The sequence below is a fragment of the Aedes albopictus genome, chromosome 2 (assembly GCF_035046485.1).
Source record: "Aedes albopictus strain Foshan chromosome 2, AalbF5, whole genome shotgun sequence".
NCBI lineage: Eukaryota > Metazoa > Arthropoda > Insecta > Diptera > Culicidae > Aedes > Aedes albopictus.
Window position 1 is genome coordinate 66584258 of NC_085137.1, and position 24957 is coordinate 66609214.

Genomic DNA, 24957 nt, shown 5'->3' on the forward strand with positions numbered 1-24957 from the left:
TCTTTCAATATGTATTCCATTCAATTCAAATTGATCTCGGCCGCAGTACTATTGATACTTCTGTTCAGAGTCCAATAAAAATAACTCACTGTGACGACATCAAGTGTCAGTCTACGCCTAGACTTCACCGCAATAGCCATAGAATAAAATGTACATATTCATCGACTTCCTTGTGTTAACCAGCTAGGGGCTCGGGACCCCCGGAGGATGATGACATTCAAGGTGCCAAACAGATTAACGCCCGCCGCGCTCGTAGCAGTTCAGTTTACGGTTGAGTGAAGGAATTCCGTTGTCTAGTGGGCAACGTAGTCTGATTGACTGTCCCGGTCGGAATCTACGCTGCTCGATCAGCGCCAGTTCTGGAGATGGCATTGTACGGAATTCAATGAGGTTTCGCTCGTCGATTCGCGCGTACCAGTGAATGCCGTAACTATTTTTAATTAATTTGAATAACAATGTTGACGATTGCCTTATATGTTTCGGCGAGCATGCAGGTGATCGCACGCGCATACCGTGGAGTATTAATAATGCAGGGAATTTCGCCATTTAAATCGCACTTCCACGACGATCATACTATGTATGTAGGCTTAACCTTGCACGACAACCGGGTGGCATGAAGGGAAGGCACTCACTGAATCAACCCGATCGACAATCAATAAACAGGGGCGCGCGAGTCAGGTCGTTCACAAAAGATGACTAACGGGAGAACGCATCAACATCCTACCCTCTTCACTCGTTCCTTAACGGGGAGGCGTTCAAAGGTACGAGATCTTCCCGGAAAACAGAGAAGCTATAGTACAGGGAGACAGCAGCACACAAAAGGGCGCACCACTCCAAGTGTCAGATCTGTCGGATTGCTGACAATAATTGAAACCATTAAAAAGACCCACTTCGAAGATGATAATGATGGGAGACTGTTGGCTGTGACGAAGAAGAAGGCCCCGGTTCGATATCCCACCTCGGAGACGATGACGACGACGATGCGATGGCTTCGACGGTGGTGGTGATGATGATAGGGCTCCATCATGGTGCTGGATCGACCGAACCGGGTGATTCTGTGGTAATGTAATCGAGCCGAAATTGGTCCGGGTAAGAGCTTGTTGCCACCCAGGAATACGTTTTGGGTGCGATCAAAACATGAATTAATGATTGGTTAGGGTGCAATAATGATATTGAAGCTCTTGCAGGGTCCTTTTGGTAATGATGTCATTATGATGCGATTTTATGGGAAATACTTCGTTGCGCGGTAATGTGAAGCAGAAGCAACTGAAACATGTGATTATATGCATCCTCCACTAGTTGACCAGTCATGTTTTTATACATTTCGTTTGAAAATGTTATAAATATTTGAGGCTAATCCAATTAATTGGAACGTGCAGAAGAATGGCCATGTCGATGCCGGCCAAAAGTGTGACATTTGGTTGGGATTCTGAGCAATGAGAAGAAACTATGTTAGAGCTTTAATCGAGAGATCTCACTCCGCGATAATAGGTATTGCTCCTAGATGTTTGTGATAGGGCCAAGAGTGTTTCCAGAAGTTTCAGAGGAACTTAGAAGAAGTAGTTTCCTGGGAGTTTAAGGAGCGTTTTGGAGGAAAAAAGGGTCAAATGAGACCTAAGGGCTTTAGGTGCTTTCAGGTAGTTTTAGAGATGTTTCAGGGGCATTCCAAGGGAATACAGTGATAGGGTTGGGATTCAAAGGGATTCAACGGATTCCAGGAGCTTTCTGAACATTCTAGGGGCTCCGGGGGTTTCAAGAGCAATTCAGATGGACTCGGGAGCAGAATTCTCTTACGGTTTCCTTCCAGTTTTCTCTTCTCGTAGTGGAGCAAGTAATTACTTAGTCATCGCATAGATAACAGACGTTCTTGCTGACATACAAAATGTAACATGTACAACACCACACTACTTTCTTACTTTCATCCTCAGTCCTGAGTACACATGGTGGTGCAGAGGGCCGAATCGGAAGTTGCCCTATCCTAGGCGATTTCCGCACTCACCTTGACCTGTGGCCAGGTCAAATTTCTGTCGAATTGCTTTATTTCGTTATTGAGACTGCGCCGCCATGAGCCTCTAACGGGCAACGGCTTTGGCTCCTCGTGTTTTCGCTCGCTCTATTGCAGCTTTGGCGTTCCTTCACTTCTATATCTTCCTCCAGGTGTCGTCTGTGATCCACTGCTTTCTCTGGGTGCGTAGCTCATCCAAATTATTCTCGCCGGTGGCGATGAAGGCGTTCTTGATGGCGCTCCATTGATCTTCTACGCTTCCACCTTCCAGAATATCCGCAGCACGGTTCTTCAGCTTCTCGACAGAGGTCCTTTTTACCACAGCGTTTTCTAGTCGACGTATGTTTAACTGGCGACCGATTTCTCCTCCTGTCGATGGATCCTCGCAATGCACAGCCGGATTTCGCCGATTTGGAAACGATGGTCAGACGCAATGTCAGCGCTACGTTTTTTCCGCATATCAAGAAGGCTCCATCTCCATTCCCGGTTGACGCAGATATGGTCGATTTGATTTTCCGTGATGACATCACGGGAAACTCACTTCGTGTACTGATCGATGGGGAAACAGCGATCTCCCACTCACCATGTCATTGTTGCCACAAATCACTACACTCTCCTTTCTTGCTCATTTCTTCGAGACCATAGCGTCCCTTGACGTACTCGTAGAGTTATCGGAACCAACCTTCGCGTTGAAGTCGCCCATGAGGATTTTGATATCATCTTTCGGAGTCTTGTCCACGACAGTTGACTGTAAAAGTTCTCTTCATCTTGCAATTCGGCAGCATCGGTTGGCGCGTAACATTGGATCATGGTAAGGTTCCGAACCCGTCTTTTGAATCTGGCTACAATTATTTTCTCATTAATAGGTTCCCCCTTCATGAGCGCAGCGTGGGCGTGAGCGCTGAGCAGGAAACCAACTCCACGGTGGTGAGGAGCGTGTTCGCCTCGTAGGCCAGAGTATAGGAGAATTTGACCTGACGCAAATCTGTGTTCTCCAAAGTTCGGCCAACGGACTTCGCTCAGTCCTAGGATCTCAAGCTTCATACAGCATACCTCATTGGCTAGTTGTGCCAGTTTACTCTGCTGGCCTACACGCAAAAAAATCCGTTCCGATATACGTGAACTTTCAGTCACGGCAACGGGAACAAACGGGAACTATGCATAGCAACGATAACAACAATAAGAAATGTACACCGTGAACTAGATATCACGGTTTCTAGAACGCCCATATTGACAGCTGGAACTAGGGGCTGTTCATAAACCACGTAGACCACATTTTGGCCATCGCAGGCCCCTCCCCTCCCCCTCGTAGACTTTCGTCCATACAAAAATTTTGAAATTTGTATGGAACGTAAACTTTGGTCAGACCCCCCCCCCTCTCCCCAAAAAGTCTACGTGGTTTATGAATGGTCCCCTAGTTCCAGATCACGGTGTATATTTGCTTGTTCTCATATTTGCGTTTGTTTGTTCACGTTTATCAGAACGGATTTTTTCGCGTGTAGGGTTAATACATTCCAAGTTCCAATTCTTGTCCGTTCTTTCGCGCTAGAAGTCGTTACCGTTGAATCAGTTCGAAATCTTTCATTTTCGGTTTCGGTAACGTCTTTTTTTGAGTTTCGGAGACAGTAGGTTGTTGGCCTAAGGTCCCCTATCCACCGTGGTGGGGCTGCCACCTTAGATATAGCTTCCGGTGGAGGAGCATTTCATACTCAGCCGCTGGATGCCAGAACAGACGCTGTTTGAGCCGCACCTCCTTGGTGGACAGACGCTCGAGACGTACCTCCTCAATCTAGCTGAAGTCAGAAGGACAACAGTGCCCAGACAGCACTACCAGCTAAGCACACAACTCTTAGCTGGCGGTCTTTGTCATCGCTTGACCCGTGGAAGCATAAGGTAGGAACTTGTGAGGACCAGAGCTATGTTGGACGTTCTCCTTTTCGACTCACCGTTTTGCAGCCCAAACTCTACTGAACATACAGAAAAATCCCCTGCAACACCCGTCTTTCCCTAAATTGTACTGAAGCCCTGCGAAGCCGCTTGAAATCCATTGAAATGCTTTTAAAAGCCTTGATCCTCCAAGAAATCCCCCCTGTGACTCCATAGACTTTTCTTACACACTACTATAGCCCCATGGAGACCCATGAAACCCACTGTAACCTCTCCAGACACCTTGAAACGCCATGTCAATTAGTGAAATCTCTAATCCGTGAACTCTCCTGAAGCTGTACTGAAGTCACCTGAAACTTATCTGAAACCCTCCTGCTATTGGTCTGAAGGATTCCTAAACCCCTCTGAAACCCCGCAAGGCATATATCTTTTAGAATTATCTCTACCATTAACATTTCCTTACTGCTTCCAACTTGTTCTTTAACCCTTTAGGACCAGAGGGGTCATATATGACCCCGACGATGAAACCGTGCAATCACTAGCCGATAATAATTAGGCTCAGTGTACCAGTTATGGCTATAGTACCTCAAATTCGTCATAGTCAATTTTTAACCGTTATTGATGCAAATCAACAAAAAACAGATCACGTTCACAAAAGATGATTGCAATCATTTAAACTTCACAATTTGCTCAAATTACGATAGAAATAAATCATTATCCTTAGGATACAAATGTAGGAGATTGACATGCAAATCTCAAGATTGATGAAGTTGTTAAAATGGACCCGCAGAATCTTATCTTGCTTTATGGCTTAGATGGTTAAACGTCGGACTAGCGATATGGAGTCGTAGGTTCGAATCCCACGAGAACCGGTGGTGTTTTTCACAATTTTATCGCTTAATTTGTCAATTAAAGTACACTGCGCGTTCGAATTTAAAGTTTTCCTGTCTGAGACGGAAGTTTCCCAAGGCCATTTCGGATTGCTCTAGCACAAGCACCAACTCCAGACTCATTTTGTTCGATTGTCATGAAAAATTTCATTCTCTATTTTTCGAATCTGCTTGTTCTATTTTTTTGCATCAACATTCAATTATAATATGTAAAAAATACAAAAAAGCGTGTTAGATTTTCGTTGCGTTATTTGTTGCTTCCACATGCTGCGTCAAACGATTTGTTTTGTTTTAAGGTTTCTTTTCGTTAGATCGCTAGAACTGGTTCTGCTCACATTCACATACAGCTGCACACACACATACATCCATCTTATTCTAGATTGAACATCCATTGAACGGTCTACCTAACGGGGGGTGTTTTAAGTTGTAAGTTTTTCGGGGAAGAAGGGGGTGTATAATATGACAAAAAAGTGTTTTGGGAGACGAACATCCATTTCTTACGTTGCTAGTTTTAAGTAGGGAGCCTATTATTTGTCAATATTAGAATACATAGTTTAAGACCAACTTGTGTGTTCTTTGAAACGTTACTATCACTTGTCTACGACGCTGTCTCGAGCTTCTGCAGTGTTCCTTGCTTTTTTGGGGTATGTACAATTTTAGGGGAAGAGGGGGACTTACCTACGTTGCTATTGGGCACTGATCAAATCGAGAGGAGTTAATAAGTTAGACGTTGAAGATCAATCAAGAGAGGTAATTGAACTTAATGGGAAGAGTGATGGCTTATGGCGGCTATATTTACAACTTTATGAAAGGTAGTTTTGATTTGATTGTTCCATTTTGATCTTTCTGTTGGTTGGCGTTAAGAGTACAAACACTTGGAGGAGATAACCTTAATCGATTAGGGTCAATATAAACGCTAAATAGTGAATCTGTCTGTCACAGTATGATGAAACTGGGAAAGTTGGTTACATTTTAGAGAATTTCTAAACGGATGTTACTGTTGAAGCGAGGAATTTTTGGGACTGTTCCATTAGAGTGCGTGTGACGTGGTGATCATGTTTGAATCGAACTATTGGGAAGTTCCCCGAAAAGTAACATTTCAGGGTTTAACAAGGTTTTAAATCAATTCTAAAACTTAGCTTGGTGTTTTAGCTGGGATAAATCTTAAAATGTTATTGAGGGTTGCAAATCGATAATGAATATGTTGTGAGCGAAGAGTTCAAGGGCTGTGATCGTAATCCTTTCTAAGAAAAGTTCAACAGCAGCCGCCCTTCGGATTCTGAGATGGTGTTCGATTCCAGGACAACATCATCGAGATGGTATTTGATGTACACTGATTGAACTCATCCTTGTTGTATATAATGTGCGAATGAGATAGAAAATCAGAACGTCGGATCAAAGTGATAGTCAAACCTATCGCTCACAAGATTCGTACGAAAGCAGAACTTCCATCAAGAACTGATACTAACGGGATCACTCATCTCCACAGACTTTATAGTTGGTCTCCAAAAACGTCAACTCTTCAACAAGAGCGCACGTTGAGAAATTCGTTCCTAGAGTAGTTGTTTTCTGCATAATTAGTGCCTGCACTGATATTTCTACTAAACAGCTGTAAATTTTGAAAACAAAGCTATAGTTCTTTCTCGCTTTCTCTATCGAGGCAAAATTGTTTTAATTTCTATCAGTCTTTCGTTTGATTGTTAGTCTGTTACAATTTTCGTTCCACTATACTCTAAAACATAAAAAATATTAATTTGCATAACTTAGTAAAATTCGTTGCTCTCTTTCTCGTTCTGTACACATCTTATCTAAACAAAACAATCTTACAATTCGTTAAAATAACTGGGATCTCGTTTTCGCTTACAAAGCTACAAAGGTCAATGCGTTTTCAGGTTCATCTTAGTTGCTACAGTTAATCAAAAGATTAAATAGACATTTAATACTGAAACAGTTTTTCGCTTTCTTTTGCTTTTGCTGTTGCTTCACCACATCTAGCTGCTTTTCGAGTAAATAAATACTTAGAGAGTATATGATACACTTCTACAGACGGGGAAACAGGATCGAAGCGGGCCAGAGGAAACCTTCTTCTTAGAATTATTTTTCTCTTGCGAATACAAAAAATAACCAAAGAATTAAGTACCAAGCGAAAATATATAATATTTTTTGGTTGTCAATTTAGTTAATTAAATATTATGTATAAAAAGAAGCGGAAATATTTACAATTTTTTTCTCCGTCTGTCCGCCTCCGGGGTCGGATTGATTCCAGAATCTTAATCTCGGCTTGGTTTTTATCTTAAACTTTTTCAGCTACTCCCAAGAGGGCATGAATTCCTCACGAGAAAAAACAAACGAACGCTCTCGCAAGGAGGCCTAAAATGTCATCCATTATAACTTAAAACAAAAGTCGAATATTTAAGATAAGGAGATGTTCTCGTTTTTCTCGGTTCCCACCGCTGCTCGTTCGCGGTTTATCACTCTCCCTGTGCGACTGTGGCCTGCGGACAGTCGCGCGACTGACCTACCGCTCCTCTCCCACGCCTCTTTCTCGCGCACACCCGACGATCAACCACCACGAGCCAGATTATGATTCAGAGATCAACGCCACACCGACGACGGACGGACGGACAAACGTGGACGCGAAAAAAGAACTTTCATTCTTCCTGCCTCGCCGTCCTCTCCTCACAGGCATGTGTGAATAATCTTCTTGGTCCGGCACAGTTTACACTTTACCTCGCAGCACCAGTGGAAGGTACAGGCGCACCGTTCCACCACGATGACCTCCTGGGTCCGGTAGCCTCGGCCGCAGCACATCAGATCACACCCGTCCACCCCTATCGAGGTGTCGTTGCACTGGCGGCCGTGCGTTCCCTGAATGCCCAGCCGAGGATTCCGATCGCAGAACCCCGGCGACGGTTCCAGGTATACTAGGTCCTTGGTACCTGGCGGTTTGTGGTCCGGATTGTGCTGGAAGTTGTACCTGGAGGGAGATGGAGAAAAACGAAGTCTTCATTAGAACGTCGTTCAATATCGGAACGCACCGCTCGGAACTTACCTATTGATCTTCTTCTGCTGGTGACTCCGGGCGTGGATCGAATTGCTCGACACACTATTCGGACCACCGGGACCCCCTCCAACCTGATTCTGAGCCTTCAACCCGTTCGGATTGGCCCTGTTCGAGAGCGTCGCCTCGTTGACGCTGGTCCGCAGGCTGTTGCTCACCATGACCCGGGAGGCGCCATCGAAGCGATCCTTGAGCAGATCGCCCACCACTCGGAAGCTCGGCAACCGCATCCAGCAGGTTTTGACCGTACACGAGCCGGACATCCCGTGGCACTTGCACTCCTGGCGCATCTCCGACTGAACGTGCTGCAGAGGGGGAAGAGAGTAAATGGAATTGATATCATAAATCGTCGGAAGATAATTTACGATCGCAGTGTGGTGATCTTAATCGTGGAGCTGGGTAGTGTTGTGAACCGATTGGAGTGTAATTTCCACAGTTTTCACACAAGTTTCTGTAATTTACATAGTATCCCCAAATAATTTCTCCGTTTTGAATCTAGAAGTCGACACATGAGAATTTACCTCAAATAAAAGTTAGAACGGCTACAAACTCTAACACCCCATATTAAACTACCCAATGCAGATCATCGAACCAGCATGGGGTCCGTCGTCTCACATCTTCGATAATTTACTACCAAAAGAATGCTGCCCAGTTTACAAGTTCATTTCCTTCGGCTGGGCGCGCGCCTGAGCAAACAGAGAAACAGAAACTCCCACCACCGCAGCATCCCTCCGATCATGCAATGAACCCCGGGTTTGGAACTCCAAACAGCGCAAATCTGCAGATTTATGGCCACATTAAATAGCCATTTATTTCATTTTCAATTCAAATAAAATCCTATAAAAATCAATTAAATATCATCATCCCGCTGGAAATTGGCAGGGTTTCGCATTCTTCCATATCGTCGTGGTCGTCGCTGAACGTAGTTCTCGGTCTAAAGCAGTAAAAGCTTAATCCTATTGCAAGAAGCGGAGTTCCAGCCCGAACACGATTTCCCACAGGAATCTCACCTTAATTGCTGGCTGCCGTTGCTGTTGTTGTTGTTGGGAGCAACAATAATAAAAAGATGACATTGGGACCTATCCACTTTCCGAGAGAAATGAGGAATGTAGGGATAAAGGACGACTTTTTACCAAGTGCCGGTAGGGCAACAGCTTTTTTTTAACATGGAAAGATCTCACCAAGTTCCATCTTCCACGCACAAGCTTACTGTATAATTTACGCGCCACACAACGTACTATCTGAAGAGCTGTACCGCGCTAAGGACACACTGAAGTTCTACGAGAAGCAGTTGGCCCAGAGGCATTTTGCTACAAGCCGACTTGTGCCGAGACAACCACAAGAATCTTCTCGCGTGTTAGCGTGAGGTAGTGGCAGCATTATGATGAGCACTTCAATGGCGATGTTGCAAGTATCGAATGTGGCGTGGTACCAGATCTAGTAGTTCGTATGCGGGACGAAGGATTTCCAGCCCCTAACCTCCAAGAGATTGAAGCTACTGGAGCAGATCAACTATCAAGCGAGCTTCTTAAATACAGAGGAGAAGCACTGGTGAGAGCACTACACTGGGTCATTATCAAGATTTGAGAAGAGGAAGTAGTACCGGACTCCGCAGAACTCTACGACCGAATGAAGTTTGCCGTAACACGAAGTTAACTATCTACAAAACGCTGATCAGACCGATTGTCCTCTTTGGGCACGAAACATGGACCCTACGTGCAGAGGACCAACGCGCCCTTGGAGTTTAGAATCAATAGTTAGGATAATTTGGACGGAACTCTCATGAATTCCATAAAATATTCCTGTAAGAATTAAAAGTGAGGAATGAGATGTGAACTTAAAGTAATTAGCAATGAAGTTGCCTCGCAACGGGGAATGAAGAGTAAGCAATGAGAGCTGAAAAGAGAGTGAGTAGTAGGCGATGAGGAGTGGGCATTCAAAAATGAAGAGTAAAGAGTGAGCAGTGAGCAGTGAACAGCAGAGTCCTGAATAAGAACTAAGAAGCGACGAATGATGAGCTCAAAATCGAGAACGAGGAGTGTAAAGCCATGAAGAGTGAGAAAAAAGTAGTGAAGAGACAGGAGTTAGAAGTTAGGAGTGACCAGTGAGGAGTGAACAGTAAAGAAAGAGAAGTGAGAAGTAATTAGTGTTGAGTGAGGAATAAACAGTCAAAAGCAGGATTTACAAAATTTCAGCTCACGAGCAAAATACAGCTGCTTTCATGCTAACTTGATGCTCAACAGACAGAAAGACCATGAACATTCAGGCTCATTGAACTTGAGCATTGCAGCTCACTGTACCGAACCAGCTGAGCCTGGATTATTCAAAAAAAAAATACTGTTTCTACTGCTTTTTTGTTTGCGCACCATTTTCCAAGAAAAACAGCTGATTTGTTTTGATGTTTCCTTTCCCTAAGATATTCTTTCATGGCTTAACCCTCATGTGGCCGACAGGGTACCCGGGTACCCAGCGCCCATTTAAAAAGCACGATGTGGAAAAAAGCAAAAAGTTTGTCGGACACATAACGGTTAAAGAAGCGTTCCCTCAAACTATGGTGAGACACCGGAGTAAAAGTCAGATGAGTTCCAAGCAAAGCCGGTGTCTTCACTAGTTAGTTTCCCGTTTTTCTGGGTCGGCTGATAGCTTGAAAGAGGAGTCGTTAGAATCAAACAGTCCGTCAGCAGGGGTCTCCAGCTAGCCTAGTGGTTAAGGCTTTGGATCGCCAATCCGGAGACGGCGGGTTCGATTCCCGTTCCGGTCGGGAAAATTTTCTCGACTTCCTGGACATAGTGTATCATTATACTTGCCTCATAATATACAAATTCATGCAATGGTAGGCAAAGACAGTCCTTCAATTAATAACTGTGGAAGTGTTCAAAGAACACTAAGTTGAAGCGAGGCAGGCCAATTGCCAGTGGGGACGTATGTAGAGCCACAAAGAAGAAGAAGAAGAAGTCAGCAGAAACAACAGCACTGAGACTTCTCAAGTTGAATATTCCGCTATCAGCTAAAAATAGGAGTTTCTCACTTCAAATATAGCGTAATTAAATAAAGTTGCGCTGCGTGGTAACGGAGTAATTCGTAGATTGCATACTGAAAGTTGTCATGTTTAAACTTTAATACTCCTATTCCAATTGCTTATGGAATGCTATTTGGGAAGGAACAGCAATCCAATCAGAGGTTGAAGTAAAAAATACATGAAAACCTCCATTGCTGGCCACGCCCATCTTCTCCGTTGCGAGGATATAGCGTAAATAAACAAAGTGAGGAAAAAGTAGGAAGAAAAATGTGGATCAGATTAGATCAGTGGAGAGAATGTCAAACTCTCACAATTGTCACTTATGACAGAAGTGATATGAAAATTATTATGGTGTGCTGTGACTTTCGACTGATATGTAGTGGATCAAGTAGAAAGACATCGTCAAGCACATCATAGAACCAGGGCACTGCAATTACAGACGGATCATGCTCGCAAGTCCAAATGCTTGATTAAAAGTGAATAGTGAGTAATGAAAAACAAGCAGTGAAAGCGAGGAATGAGAAGGTTGCAGTGTAATCTGAGCAGTGGGGAGTGAGCAGTGAGGAGTGAGCAGTTAAAACCTAAAAGTGTGAAGCAATGGGAAGCGAGAAGTGAGTAAATAAAAGTGAAATGTGAGGTGTGTAAAGAGGAAAACGAAGTGAAGAGTTAGAATGAATTGGCAGTGAAGAGTGAAGAGTGAGAAGTGTGATGAAGTCAAAAAATTTGCAGATATCGCACCATCAAACGTCAAAAATGGTGCGCCATATTGGGCCTAATTAACATCAATCAATGGGCTGTTGACATCTGTCAGACGTTGCAGTTACCAAATTTCGTTTGCTAAGTGAAATGTTGTTGCAGTTATCGAACGTCTACTGTAGACGACAATAAGGAATGAGAAATGAAAAATGAGGAGAAAGTTGAGCTTCTTATTCACATTTATTTTGGGTTAACAGTGGCGTCGGGCATCGATTTTTGACATTTATTTTTCGAGCTTGTGAAAATACACATAAGAGAGTTTAAAACTGTTTTGCAAATAAATGCAATTTAATGGCACGTTTCACAACTTCCGTATTTAAAAAATATTCTCCAGAAATCCCATTAATTAGCGCTTCAAACTAACTGGGAATGCTGAGAAATATACATATGTTTATCTATATGGGACAATGTGAGTCAGTCGCATCAGAGTTTTTCTTTAAAAAGTTGAAGTGTTTTGGTTGTTTATCAGATGTTTCGCCATACTTGGATGATAAATACGAAGTCTTGTGACAACCTAATGAATTCACCTTGTTTTTAAATACAATACTTGTCTGTAGAGAAAAAAATAATATTGAAACTTTAATCTCGTTTTTCACAGTTTGCTGTTTTGAAACATGGAACAACTATGCTGCAAACGGTAGATTAGAAAAGCAGTCAAGTTTTACCGAACATTGGACGGATTTCTGTGGTTTGGGGGCATTTCCAGAGATTTTATGGGGGCTACAACGGCGTCTCAGGGGTTTCAGTGGCTTCAAGGGCGTTTTAGGTGGTTGAACATATCTCAAGAGATTTCAGAGGTTTGCTAGCGTGTTTCTCTATAGATTTCCGAGGGTATCATGGGCATTTTAGGGCATTTAACCCTTTGGAGACGGAATTTTCACCTTTCTAAATGCAACCTCGCTGATCTAGAACACGCTTGTGATGGTCGATTTTCTCGGCTGGGCTTATATGACCCATCCGTCCCCAAAGGGTTAAAGGATTTCTGGGCGTCTAAAAATGATTCCGATGGTTTTCAAAGCCGTTTCATGGGGTCTAGAGCCAGGGGGAATGACACTTCTTTGTTACCCGGAAAAATCCATATTTAGCCGTTGCTAACCGTCGTTAACCGCGTCTAACTACTGCTCGATTAGCAGCGGTTAGCGACGGTTAGGAACAAATAAATGCGGATATTCCGGTTAGAAAAGGATATGTCATTCCCCTTGTCTAGAGCGCTCTATGAATTTTCAGGGGACTTCTAGTACGGTTTCTGAGGGATTCAGGGAGCTCCTGGGCAGCACATGAAAAGCCTCTGCAGATCCATGAGACACCCTGAACCACCTCTAAAATCTTTTCTAAAACGGTTTGAAAGGGACCTGGTAACACCTTAACCATCGAAGACCCGCAGTCCCGAGAAACAACCTCTGAAACCTCCTCAAACCCCCTGAGATTCCTTTAGATACCCCTGAAAACCATCTGAGTTCATCTAAAACCACTTAAAATACCCTTGAAAATCTTCTGAGCGCCCCTGATTCCACATGAGACCCCTAAGGCCCAATGAAATGACCCTGAAAACCCCCGGGTTTCTTCTCAAACTCCCTGAAACACCCCTGAAACCACATAAAACTCCTGAACTACCCGTAATACCCGTAAACATTCCTGAAAACATCTTGAATTTCCATGAAACGTCTCTGAAACCCGCTGAAACGCACTAAAACGCTTCATAAACCCGCGTTTAGCACGTTTAAAATCCCATGGAAAACCTCTGAAACTTCAAAAACACCTCGAGCCTTGTGAAACCTTTTAGAAACCTTCCTAGAGAACCCAGAGCTCTTGAAACCTCTGGTAGTACCCCTGTTAATTTCATTAAACCCTCAAAATCTCTTTGACACCTGGTGAAATACTCTGAAATTCTCACGACTCCGCCCATAGTTCACCTATTGACTCCTTCCTCCCTATGATCTTCCTGTATGTATTTTTGTTCTTCCCACAGGTACCGTTTCCATAGCTACCGATATTGGTACAATCAAATCATTACATCATTTACGGTCTGAAAATTTACATATCTGAGAAATGATTGACAGTTTTTGGATTGGAACTTGTGCTTAAAATCTATTTTTGATTCCAAAACTTCAAGCATTGATCCGTTTTGCTTGTTTTAAAAATCAATGAAAAATAAAAATTTGAGGAAAAATAGTTAGAACTATTTGGCCATACTGGGCTACTTGGCAAATTTGAGGCCAAGGTTTAGCTTTCTACAGAAAAATTAAAAAAAAAACATCGAAGAGTAATCTTTTTGGAAAATTGGAAATATATGACATCTAACAGAGGTCCGCGAGTTGCCGGTGACAGCAGCGCAAAAACAACCAGTTCGAAGAAAGAAAAGAAGGTTAGGTTTTCAAATACGTCCTTTTCAAAAGTTAGGTGACTAAAGATGGATAAGTGTTTATGCAAACGTAAATGATTCACGAAATTCAGCGCATGAACAAAATCTAGAAAAATATCGACTCAAAAATAACCTGGCTTCGTGGTCGTGCGGCTAGTGTCATCAAGCATTTAGACGCATCGTGCTAAGGAGCGCGGGTTGGATTCCCGTCGCAGCTGTCAGGAAAAGTTTTCAGCTGTGGCACTGGGCGTTGCATGCTAGTCCGTTGTCTAGTGTCGTGCTTCCTTCAAAGAGCGAATAGCTCACTGGAAGCATTAACATATCCGTGTTAAAAAAAATAAGGTTTTTTCCTAGGGTTTTTTACATGTCGCCACGGACTAACTAACATTCCTTCCTTCTATCTCTATTGATGACTAAACCGGTTCTGGTATTGATTTCAAAATAGCTCGTACAACTTCTCTTCCTTTCCAAATTGGTAATACTTTTCAGAGCGTGGCCTTTCTCCGAGAACAGTAAAGACAAAAAAGAACAGCAGAACAGTGAAATCGAAACCACTTCACACTAATCCCTGGACTTGGGTTGTCTCTCAACCTCATAACATACCGTGTGCGATCCCAAACGATCCGCCACCACTGACTGCACTACTGGTAGATATCATCGTCGTGATCCCCACTGCAGTAGTTTTTTTTTTCAGTCTTCAACCGCATTGGCTAATATGTCACTTAATTACAATCACCACAAATTAATAAAATTCATAAATGATTTCATTAGGTCTTTTATCAGCTGTCAGCGAGAGCATAATATATGGGAGGGATTTTTTTTTCGGGTCGCCTTTTGCTACGAGAAATGTTTCTCAGACGACGTCGACGACGACGACGATGGGTCTCTTGAGAACGTACCACCCAGGAAAGCCCCTTTCAGCAGCAGACAGCAGGCAGGCATCAGCAGGCGTGCTTTCGTGGCTCACGCGAACCCACAGCGAAGGGGATTCAAACATTTATTAATGAAATTTTAAAAGTATGGCGAAATGGGTTTTGCGCCAAATGGGGTTCAGGTTCGCGGCAGCATCAGGAGCAGCAATTTGGCTGGTGGTAGCCACGAAGACACGGCTATAAATAAGGTTTATTTATTTGATTGCTCTCGGTCGTGGTGAGCGGGGAGCTGAGCGGTGGTAGGGCTCCTCGCGCAGATCAATAAGTTTGGTTTCGCTACTTGTGTGGTAGCTAGCCGTGGAAGAGAAGGTAGCTTTTGAGGACTTACGTGAGTACCTCTTGGACTACGGTTATTTACTAGCAAAATTGTGAAAAAATGGAGCTTTAAGCTCTACTCGTACGTTCCCAAGTAACGTTTTAAAGTCAAACAGATTCAAGGATGCCTCTTAAACCGCCATAAATCCAATATAAAATCTTTTGGGTAGCTCGCAGAACCTCCTCATAACTGTTTGAATTCCGAAGAGGAAGAATAAGAATCGATATCGGTAGAGTGATTTCTTCTATTAGGTACAGTGGATTGACTTCTTTCTTCCTGGTTCACCAATATCTGTCCATGATCAAAGGTCACTGAAAGGTTTTCACAACTATCATAAAAACTTACCGCCCGTCCAGCTTCGTTGTTGTGCAGGTTCATCTTCTCCCGCAACGTTCGGCCTCGCTCTCCCGTATCGACAAACTCCCGCGAGAACTTGAACCCAAAGCCGATGTTATCACTGCAGCCGCCCCATTCCCAGTCCCGCACTCCAGCTACGGCACCCATCGTGCTGGCCTGTGGTGCCCTGCTTTGGTGCGAGTAATCACAAGTACAGGACTCAATCGATCCCTCACTACACGCCCGCGCTATACTGTGCGTTACTGCCGCGCTGGTGATCGCGTAGATGAAGGCCGTCTCTCGGCAACCTGGAAGAGAGAAAGAACAAACGAAGTGCGTTAGTATCAGTGTAACCATGAGTCAACTTTCACTTTGGCGTGACCGGTAATTATGACTTTCATGCATTATCGAATCTGATTGCAAGGTGAATAATGACCTTGCAATTCTTCAAGAATACATAGTCATGACCGGTTGGTATACTAGTCATATCAGAGTTGGTCAATTCTCGCTCTTGCCCTTTAAAAGTGCAAATTTTTGTGTGGCATAGATAAGTGTGCCTTGGCGCTCTTTGATTTCAAAGAGAAAAATATCTCTTTACCAAAAAGTGAAACCACGAACAAGAGCGTAGTGCACCGAGTTTTTCCCACGAAAAGAGTAGTTTATTTATCAGCACTACCTCTTCTTGCTCGGTTGTGAGGGAAGTGTGAACGAATGCATGTTGCCATGGCAGCCACACAAGCTCGAATTCGTGACTCGCGATGAAAATCTGATTTGCTACAGCAAACTGTCAATGCAGCTGACAATTCAATCCGACTTTAAACGAATTTCTAGCATGTACATATTTAAGAGATCATCATGAGATCATCATACCAAGCAGTAGTGTACGAAGATTCTACTGGGCTTTATTGTAGCAGCAACTGTGTTTAGTGAGAATTCCGTCAGTGCCCCAAATTGAGATAACACTATTGTACACCGTGCCCTGGAACGAACTCGCCAAGGCCCCGCGTCATATATTGATCTGTTTGGATGAAATAATTCGTTGAAGTCGCGCTTCATAAGCTCGGGTTATGGGTTCCCCAAATTACTCCAGTCTCAATCATTCACATAAATTCATGCAAATCTGTTACGAACGGGAGCTGCCCGAAAACTAGGAAGGGATACACAGCATTCACTATACACTGGCTGGAACCGTGCTCAGACCTGGTCGACTCCAAGACATCGACTTTATTCCAATCATAATCTATATGACTCATATAGACAGAGTTCAACGCGAATCACTAGTTTTTACATTGAAACACAAATAACTTCAAAACGATAATCAACGTGAAATCAACACGAACAACTACTACAGCAAAAATTCTCTCCCTGTAATCTAACGAGACATACCACCCACGAAACACAAATTGCCTAATCTACTACATCCCTTGCTCTCCAGAAGATCAATCTTCATAAAGCCATCTCAATCACCCTCAATGGATTTGTCAATCACCGAAATGGGCAAACGACAAGTCCTATTCTGCTTGGAAATCTCCTCGGCTCGAAAGCCCTGGCTTTAGACATGGCATTAGAGGCATTAATTTTTTGTCCGAAATTGCAATTTGCAACGCCCAAATGCAAATGAATGCATTTTCTTTCTGTCTGCTTTCCACGTTGTTTTTTTTTTGCGAGTCGTTCTCTCACATGCGTCGTTTTCGTATTTTTTCGTCAAGCGACGAAACGATCGTCTTTTGTTGCAAGCGTAAACGGGATGAACCCATCAACGAGACATCAAAGCTTCTTCTCTTCTTGATTGAGCGGAGCGGGAGAGACGCACCACGTTTCATTGCATTGGCGAGAGTGGTGGGGGCAAAGGGGGAAAACAAAAACCCATCGTTACGCCCATTGCTCAATTTAACCATTAAACTAATTGTTGTTTAACTTAAAACGAAGACCATTCGTTCGGTTTTGATTGGTTTGGAACTTTCGGGAGGCGACTGTACGTTGAACGCGCGCAACCGGATTTCCTTTCCGCTCCTTATGGGAAATTTTCGCTTTATTTAAGTAGTAGGTATCTGTGCCAAGGCTCTCTATTATTCGGTGATGGACGCTGACGGTCATGCGAAACCGGTAATTATCTGCTGCCGACGCTGCCACTGCTGGAGCAAAAAACAACAAACAACAAATCCAAGAACAAATCAAAAAGTGCACCCTATTGTACCCCTTGTCGCGGGATGAATGCTGCTGAATGATCACAAATATTTTGGCGTTTTGTAGAAGATAAAAGACACGAATCTCGTTCCGGCCGACGTCGTCTATGCTTTAGTGCTGGAGGAAGGCAATCGGTGAGATCATATCTTCCATCTGGATCTGGGACCCGGTCGGTAACAAAAGGGCATTTTTCAATTTCATTCATCGTTGTTCGAATCACGTGGCGATGACAACGGCGGCGAAACGAACGCACAATCAGGTACTGCGACTGGTCCGCGGAGATCGCTATCTAGGGAGCAGCAGTGGTTTGCAAACTTTTCTGAAATGTTTACAGAATGAAAATTATCGCAGGATTTCTCAGAATGATTTTGTGCGTGAATTCTTCGGAAGATTCATTTTAATATTCCTTTAGAATACATCTCTGTCCATGGTTGTTTTAGAAAACTTTCCCTGGGATTCTTCCAGAGATTCTTTCAGAAATTCCCTCAGGAACATTTCTTGGGACCTTTTCTGGAATTTCTCAAGCAATTTCTCAAAAGCCGACGGGCTTGGTGGTCTAGTGACTATCGCTTCTAATTCGTATACATACAAAATGTCCTAGGTTCAATCCCTGGCCTGTCCCAATCCTCCTACTTTACATCTTACTTTCCCTCCTTCTCTTCTCTACATATACAACTCATGTACATATATGCACAGTGTACACAGAATATGGCACCGCAAGCGAAAAATAGGCAACAAAGAAGGCACGGCAATAACGTTTTGTTTTATCGTTAGCAGATAATGACAAAGATCATTCCCGAGTTTCTTCGCAACAAAAACGGTAGGAATATTTGTCTCGTTCTGTTCACATCGTGGTTTTCGTATTGTTTTACAACTGAACCCTGACTTTATGGTTTGCAAGAGTCATAATTCGTCCAAATGCTTATGAATTCGATAATGTAAGTCGAACATTTCTGCAGAAAAGCCGGAATATCAGCACACGCACGGCAAGCGATTTTTGTTTTATTGCTCTCATCGCCTGACATGTGTTTGTTGCGGAGCGCCTTTGTTACCAACATGCACCGCTTAGGACAAAGCGTTTGTTTTTTAACGTGATCCGTTTTTCGTACCCTGGAAGCGGCTTATTCAACCTGTTTCTGTTCTAGCGATGGCTATGAACTTATGCATATTACCGTATGCGTGATAATGTTTGCACCATCGTTAAATAAAATTCCAGTTTTACTTGTGAAGCAATGTATTAGTTTTATTTGCAGGCATTTAAGCTATAACTCATATCATAGTAGGCTGTGAATAAAAAGTGTTGATTTTCTTAGTTTAACACTTGCATAATGACTAAGTGGCAACCTAGCTCGTGATTTGTCCACGCGCAAATGTCGAAAAGCATCCGTGGTAGTGTCATAGTCAAGATTAACAATTTTTGAATTTATTTTTTTATTTTGACATTGCCTAATGGTGTAGATATTGACACACAAACAAAAGTTATAATAACTATTGATTCTGGAATTTGGTACGGATCGATAGTTTTTCAGAAATCGAAAAAAAAAAACGGAGGTTGCGTTCGGGCAAATTTAAGACTTTCTTATATGGCGCTACTCGTAGCTCCTGGATGCCATTGGTAATAATGTAAGTTTTTTTTTTCTATGGTCGAATGATCATAAAGGCCACCGTAATTTTCCTTTTCGATATGCCATGCCGTTAAGTCGCTGATTTCGCGTTTCTTTGCCATTTTTCTCATTGAGCGCATATAATTCACCCAAATCTTATTTTTGGTGGCAGCGATAGCTTTCTTAATCCATGTTAATCTTGGACGACCAGTGGACACCTTCGGGAATAGTTGCCCTTGCTTTTTTTCGGTCTAAGACTGTTTTACGGTTCTCCTGAACACTCCTGAAATGTCTTTTTTAACATTTGCACGTGGACAAGTCCCGACTACCGCTGCTACCCCTACATGGTGCAAATTTTAAACTTAAGAAATCGGATTTTTTTTACCCGCCACCTACTGTGATATGAGTTAGAGCTTACGTACATGCAATAAAAACCAAGACATTGTGTGTACAGGTGATATGGGTACCTTATTTGTACGATGGTGCAAACATTATCACGCATACGGTATATGCATAAGTTCATAGCCATCGCTAGAACAGAAACAGGTTGAATAAGCCGCTTCCCTTCCTTCCAACTTTCAAAACACAGTTGTAATCTATCATATAACGCCTTCAAGTTATGCAACCAGGCGAATTGTGCCACATCACCGTCGGAGTAATAACTCCTAACCATGGATCGCATCACCGATCAAAGGTGACTCTCAGATCTCACATCCTACCCTACCAACAAATACCCCATTCGTACTGGTTTTGGGGACGCAGAGTGCTCTCGGTCAATAGTACAACCATCACACTCTAACATTCCATTTCCTTCCCAACTGACTGTACGGACTTGGCCGGCACTGGTATTGATCCAAGCATGTATGAGTTGCTTAAATTGCACTTTGAGAATAAGAGGAGTGTTCCAGTCCTTATTCAGTTTGGTCTCAGTGCGATTCATGCCGATTCATATCAATCACGTAGAAGCAATCATTGCCAGATAACTAACTGTATAAGCTAAGCTAAGCTAAGTCTCTCAAGAAATTTCTCAAAAGAGTGATCTTGAAACTGTTCCACGGACTTGCTTAGAAATTTCTTCCGAAATACAACCAGGGATTCCCCCAGGGATTTCATAGGAATTTCTTTTCAGGATTGCAACATAAATTCATGCTTGAGTTCCTTCATATATTTCTTCAAACATTACTGAAGCAATGCTTCAAGCAATATTGTCAGAATTTCCAGGAGCTTTTCTTTGAGGATTTTTCAACAATTCTTCTACGAACATTTCCAGGAATTTCTTCAAAGTTTTTTTCGAATACATTTTCAATAGTTTTTTTTTACTATGGTTCGGAAATTCTCTCGGAAATTCCTCTGGGGGTTTTCTATGGGAATTCTGATATTTTCCAGTATTTTTTTTTTCTCAAAAATATTCACTTTAAAATCTTTACATGTTCATTCAGGTAAATGGAGTAATTTTTTTAAAGGATTATTTATTTGGAAATTCACCTCGAAAATTATCAAGAGATTCTTCTGGAAGTTCCTTCAGAGATTTCTTGAATATTTCCTTCAGATATTTTACCAACCATAGCATTGAACTCATTCAGAACTTCCTTCGGGAGTTATTTCAGATTTTTTTCTCAAAGATTCTCTCAACAATTCCTACAGAAATTGCTCTAGAATGTATGCTTTAGTATTTTCGAAGAATGTTTCTAGAATTTTTTCTATGAATACCTGCAGTGGTATCTCCAGCTCTTCAAAGTAATATTTCAAAGATTTCTTCATAAAATCTTATTTTTATTTACCCATTAGTTTTTCAAAGAATTTTTTTTAACTTTTTAATTGAGATTTTTGTGATTTTTGAAGATTTTTGTGTACAATTTTTTTCAGAAATTGTATAAGATTTTCCGAGAATTCCTTCAAAGCTATCTCCAGGAGCTCTTCCAAGGATTCCTTCAGAAAATTCTTCAGAGATTCCTCAGAAGCTCTTTATCTTCTTCCTCTTGGCGTAACGTCCCAACTGAGATAAAGCTTGTTTCTCAGCTCTCAGTGTTCTATGAGAATTTTCGCAGTGATTAACCGAGAGCTTCCTCTGACATTGACAATGTTGCATGTGTTTGTCACATGCAGACAGGCACGAAGCTACTCTTTGCCCACGGAATTCATGGAAATTTCCAGTACGAAAAGTTTCTGGGTCGACTAGGCATCGAACTCGTTACCCACGCCTTTACAGTTGTGGCTGTAGGGGCCCATAGAAAAATATTGATAAATTTCATCAAGAATCCGATCAATACCTTTGTCATCAATTTCTGAAAACAATTTTCAAGAGTTTTATTCATAAATTCCTCTACGGATTTCACTAGGAATTCCTCCAGAAATTTCATAGGCATTCTTATCTTTGGATTACTTGAAGGTATCTTAAGGTACTTCTTTAGGTATTCTCCTAGGTATTCTCCTAGGTATTACCCTAGGCATTCATCCAGGAATTGCTGCAAAGATAACTTTAGAAATAGCTTCAGACATTTGTGTCCAGAAGTCTTTGAAAAAAAAACAAGACATTCTCCTATGAGTTTCCATAGGTAGCTCCGGGAGTTTTTAAAAGGTTTCTTGAGAAAATCCTCCAGAGATTTCTTAGAAACAAATTTAGGTATTCCTTAAACAATTCTTCAGTAGTGTTTTTTTTTTTGCAATTTTAAGAAGAACTTCTAAAACATCTCTGGAGAAATATCTGAACAATTTCCACAGAGTTTTCTAAAGACATCCCAGGACATTTTCCTGATGAAACCACAGGAGCAATTTCAAAGAAAACAAATCATTTGGGACTTTCTGTTGAAAACACTGAAAGAATTTCTAAAAGAATATTATAGAATAAACTCTAGGAATAATTTCCGAAGTAATCCTTGTAGGATTTTCAAAGAACTTTTTCGAACAATATCTAAAAAAATCCATGGAGAAGCTTTTGAAAAAATCCCTTGCTGAAACTCACGAACAAATCCAAAAAATTTTGAAGAAGCTTCTGGAGATTAAAATATTACCTCAAAGGAATTTCAGAAAGAAGCCCTGGATAAATTTCTGAAAAAAATCTTTGCTAGAATCTCTGCAGAAACCATGGAAAGAATTATTACATGAATTTCTGGAAAAATATTTAAAGAAACCTTGAAGAAAGAAATCTGAAGAAATTCTTGAAGGAATCTATAGTGGACTTTCTTAAAAACTTATTGAAGAAATACCTGGAGTAACCTGGAGGAAAATTCCAGGAGAAATTTCCAAAGAATTGGAATATCAAGAAAAAAATCTAAAATTATTCCTGGTTGAGTTTCAGGAGAAACACATACAAATCTACAAAGTATTTGAAGAAAATGAAGAGGAAGCAATGAAGAAATTTCTTTAAGAATCCCTGAAAGATACTGCAAAAACTTGTAATGAGAAGGCAAGAATAGTTGCTAAATTGACAAGTTGAGAGATGAATTTCAGAAAAAAAAACGCGTTCTGGTGGGATTCGAAACCACGACTTCGTATTCGCTAGACCGGCGCTTTAACCAACTAAGCCATGATTCTGCGGAATAGAAAGCCAAACTAGCTGGGGCCCGTACCATAGTGGCTACACGTTCACTTCATAAGTGGATGGCCATGGGTTCGATCCCAGCTCCGGAACTTCGAACATTTTGCCATTACTTTCCAAAATCTCAATCATTTTTCATATTTGTTTGCAGTGAAAGCCTTTATTTTCAAACAGTTTTGAACAATCTTAACACCCGAAATAAATCATTTGATTCGGATGAGAAAACTTCAAAGCGTATTCTTTGACCCACTCGAACTTTTGCCTCACTTTATTCCACCAAAAGCTTTATTTTAGAATTTTCACCTCTGTTATTAATCCACATATAAGTGCGATAGAGATTCAGTTTTTTTTTATAAATGAAGATGCAGTGTTGGTTTTTTCCGCAAATTTGCAGAAACATGTAGTTGGAAAGTTGGCCGAACACACTATTATCTTATTTATTTCATTTTTTGAAGTTGAATCACTTTTGAATGGATTGCTGGGATTCTTGAATTGCATTATTTAATAAATTTTAGGAGTTATGTGTCACTTGAGAATGAAGTAAAATGACGCACAAAGCTGAACAGAGCCTGCATATCAACGGAAAAATTCCAAAAATAGAAGTCCGTGGTGGAATCACGGAAGGAATTATGGAAAAAATCGTGGATGGAACCTAGGATTCCTACATAAATTATTGTTGGAAAAATTACTACTAAAATTTCTTGGGTGATTCCTTCGGATATTTCTTAAAAATTTCCCGCTGGATTTCCACAATGATTCCTTCAAAAAATTTACCTAGCAATTCGCGCTAGAAATCCACTTGCAACTATTTCAGCAATTTTTGCTGGGAATAATTCAGGAATGTGTAGAGGAATTCACAAGCAAGACTTGCTGCGATTCCTCAGACAATAATTATTCTCCAGGAATCCTCCAGAAATACTTGGAGGAGTTCTAAGAGTAGTTGCTGAAGAAATCCCGACTGAAAATGTTTGAGAAATTCCTGAGAAAGCTTCTGATGACTTCCCAGAAGCAGTATCTCAAAAAAAATCCTAGCAGAAATTTCTGCTTGTTCCAAAATAAATTCCTAATAAATTTCTTGGAAAAATCTCTGGAGAATTTGCAAAATGAATCTCTTTAGGTATTCCTTATCCTTGGAGCTATATGAATTTTTGGGCAGACATTCGGAGCAATCTCAGCAAGAATTTCTAGATCTCGTCAGGCGTTTGTGGAGAAGAAGATTTTTTTCCGAAGATTTCTCAATAGTTTCCTACAAGAGTTTGTGTATGCATTTCTTCGCGGATTTTTTCAAAAGGAAATCCTTTGGGAGTGCCGGCCGCAAGTATCCCTGCAGAAGTTCCTTTAATGATTTCTACAGGTATTTTTTTAGATTCCGCCGCAAATTTCTTTTTCTAGAATTCGCAAATTTTTCTAGAATAACATCTAGAAATTCATTCAGGAATTCCTCCAATTATTCTTGATGAAAGTCATGCAGGAATTTATGCTGTAACTTTTTTTATGGGTTCTTGATGCATTTGAAATCTTCTGTTGAAATTACTCCTAGAATTCTGTTGCGACTTCTTAAAAGTTTCGCGGTGGAAATCCTCAAAAAAGTCATGCTGGAGTTCTTCAAGAAATTCCGGCTGGAAATATTCCTGGAATTCCAAGAGTAAAATTTTAATGGAATCCTTGAAGATATTTCTCCTGCAATCTTAAAAGGAAGCTCCAGAGAATCCCATAGGGCATTCCTGGAGATATTCTTAGAGAAATCTTTGGAGAAACCCTGAAGAAAGCCATTCGAGAATTACGCCAAGAGTTCATCTATCAGTTTTCCTAGGAATTGTTCCAGAATATTCTGAAATACTTCCAGAAATTGGACAAGAAATTCTTTGGGAATATCTCCGAAAGCTCCTTCAGGGGGAGACATTCCTGGAGGATATTTAGAACTCCTGGAAGGATTCCTGGGAGACCTCACAGAGGAATTTATGGAGTAACTTGCGAAGGAATTCCAGAAATGTTTTTTGGAAGATTGTCTTAAGGCGAAACTGGAAGCATTTGCTCATTTTTTGGATTTTGATTTTTTATTAA

The 24957-nt window shown here is 41.6% G+C and overlaps 1 protein-coding gene across 1 annotated transcript in view; it reads right to left on the minus strand.

Moving 5' to 3' along the window:
- Positions 1-4888: 4888 nt before the first annotated feature.
- Positions 4889-24957, minus strand: part of LOC115265601 (protein Wnt-1) — a 93170-nt gene continuing 73101 nt past the window's right edge. The window contains exons 3-5 of the mRNA XM_029871343.2: positions 15574-15872; positions 7835-8148; positions 4889-7759 (exon numbers count right to left, since the gene is read on the minus strand). Of these exons, the coding sequence (XP_029727203.2) occupies positions 7462-7759; positions 7835-8148; positions 15574-15872 (911 nt within the window). The 3' untranslated portion in view covers positions 4889-7461. The remainder of the gene's footprint in view (positions 7760-7834; positions 8149-15573; positions 15873-24957) is intronic.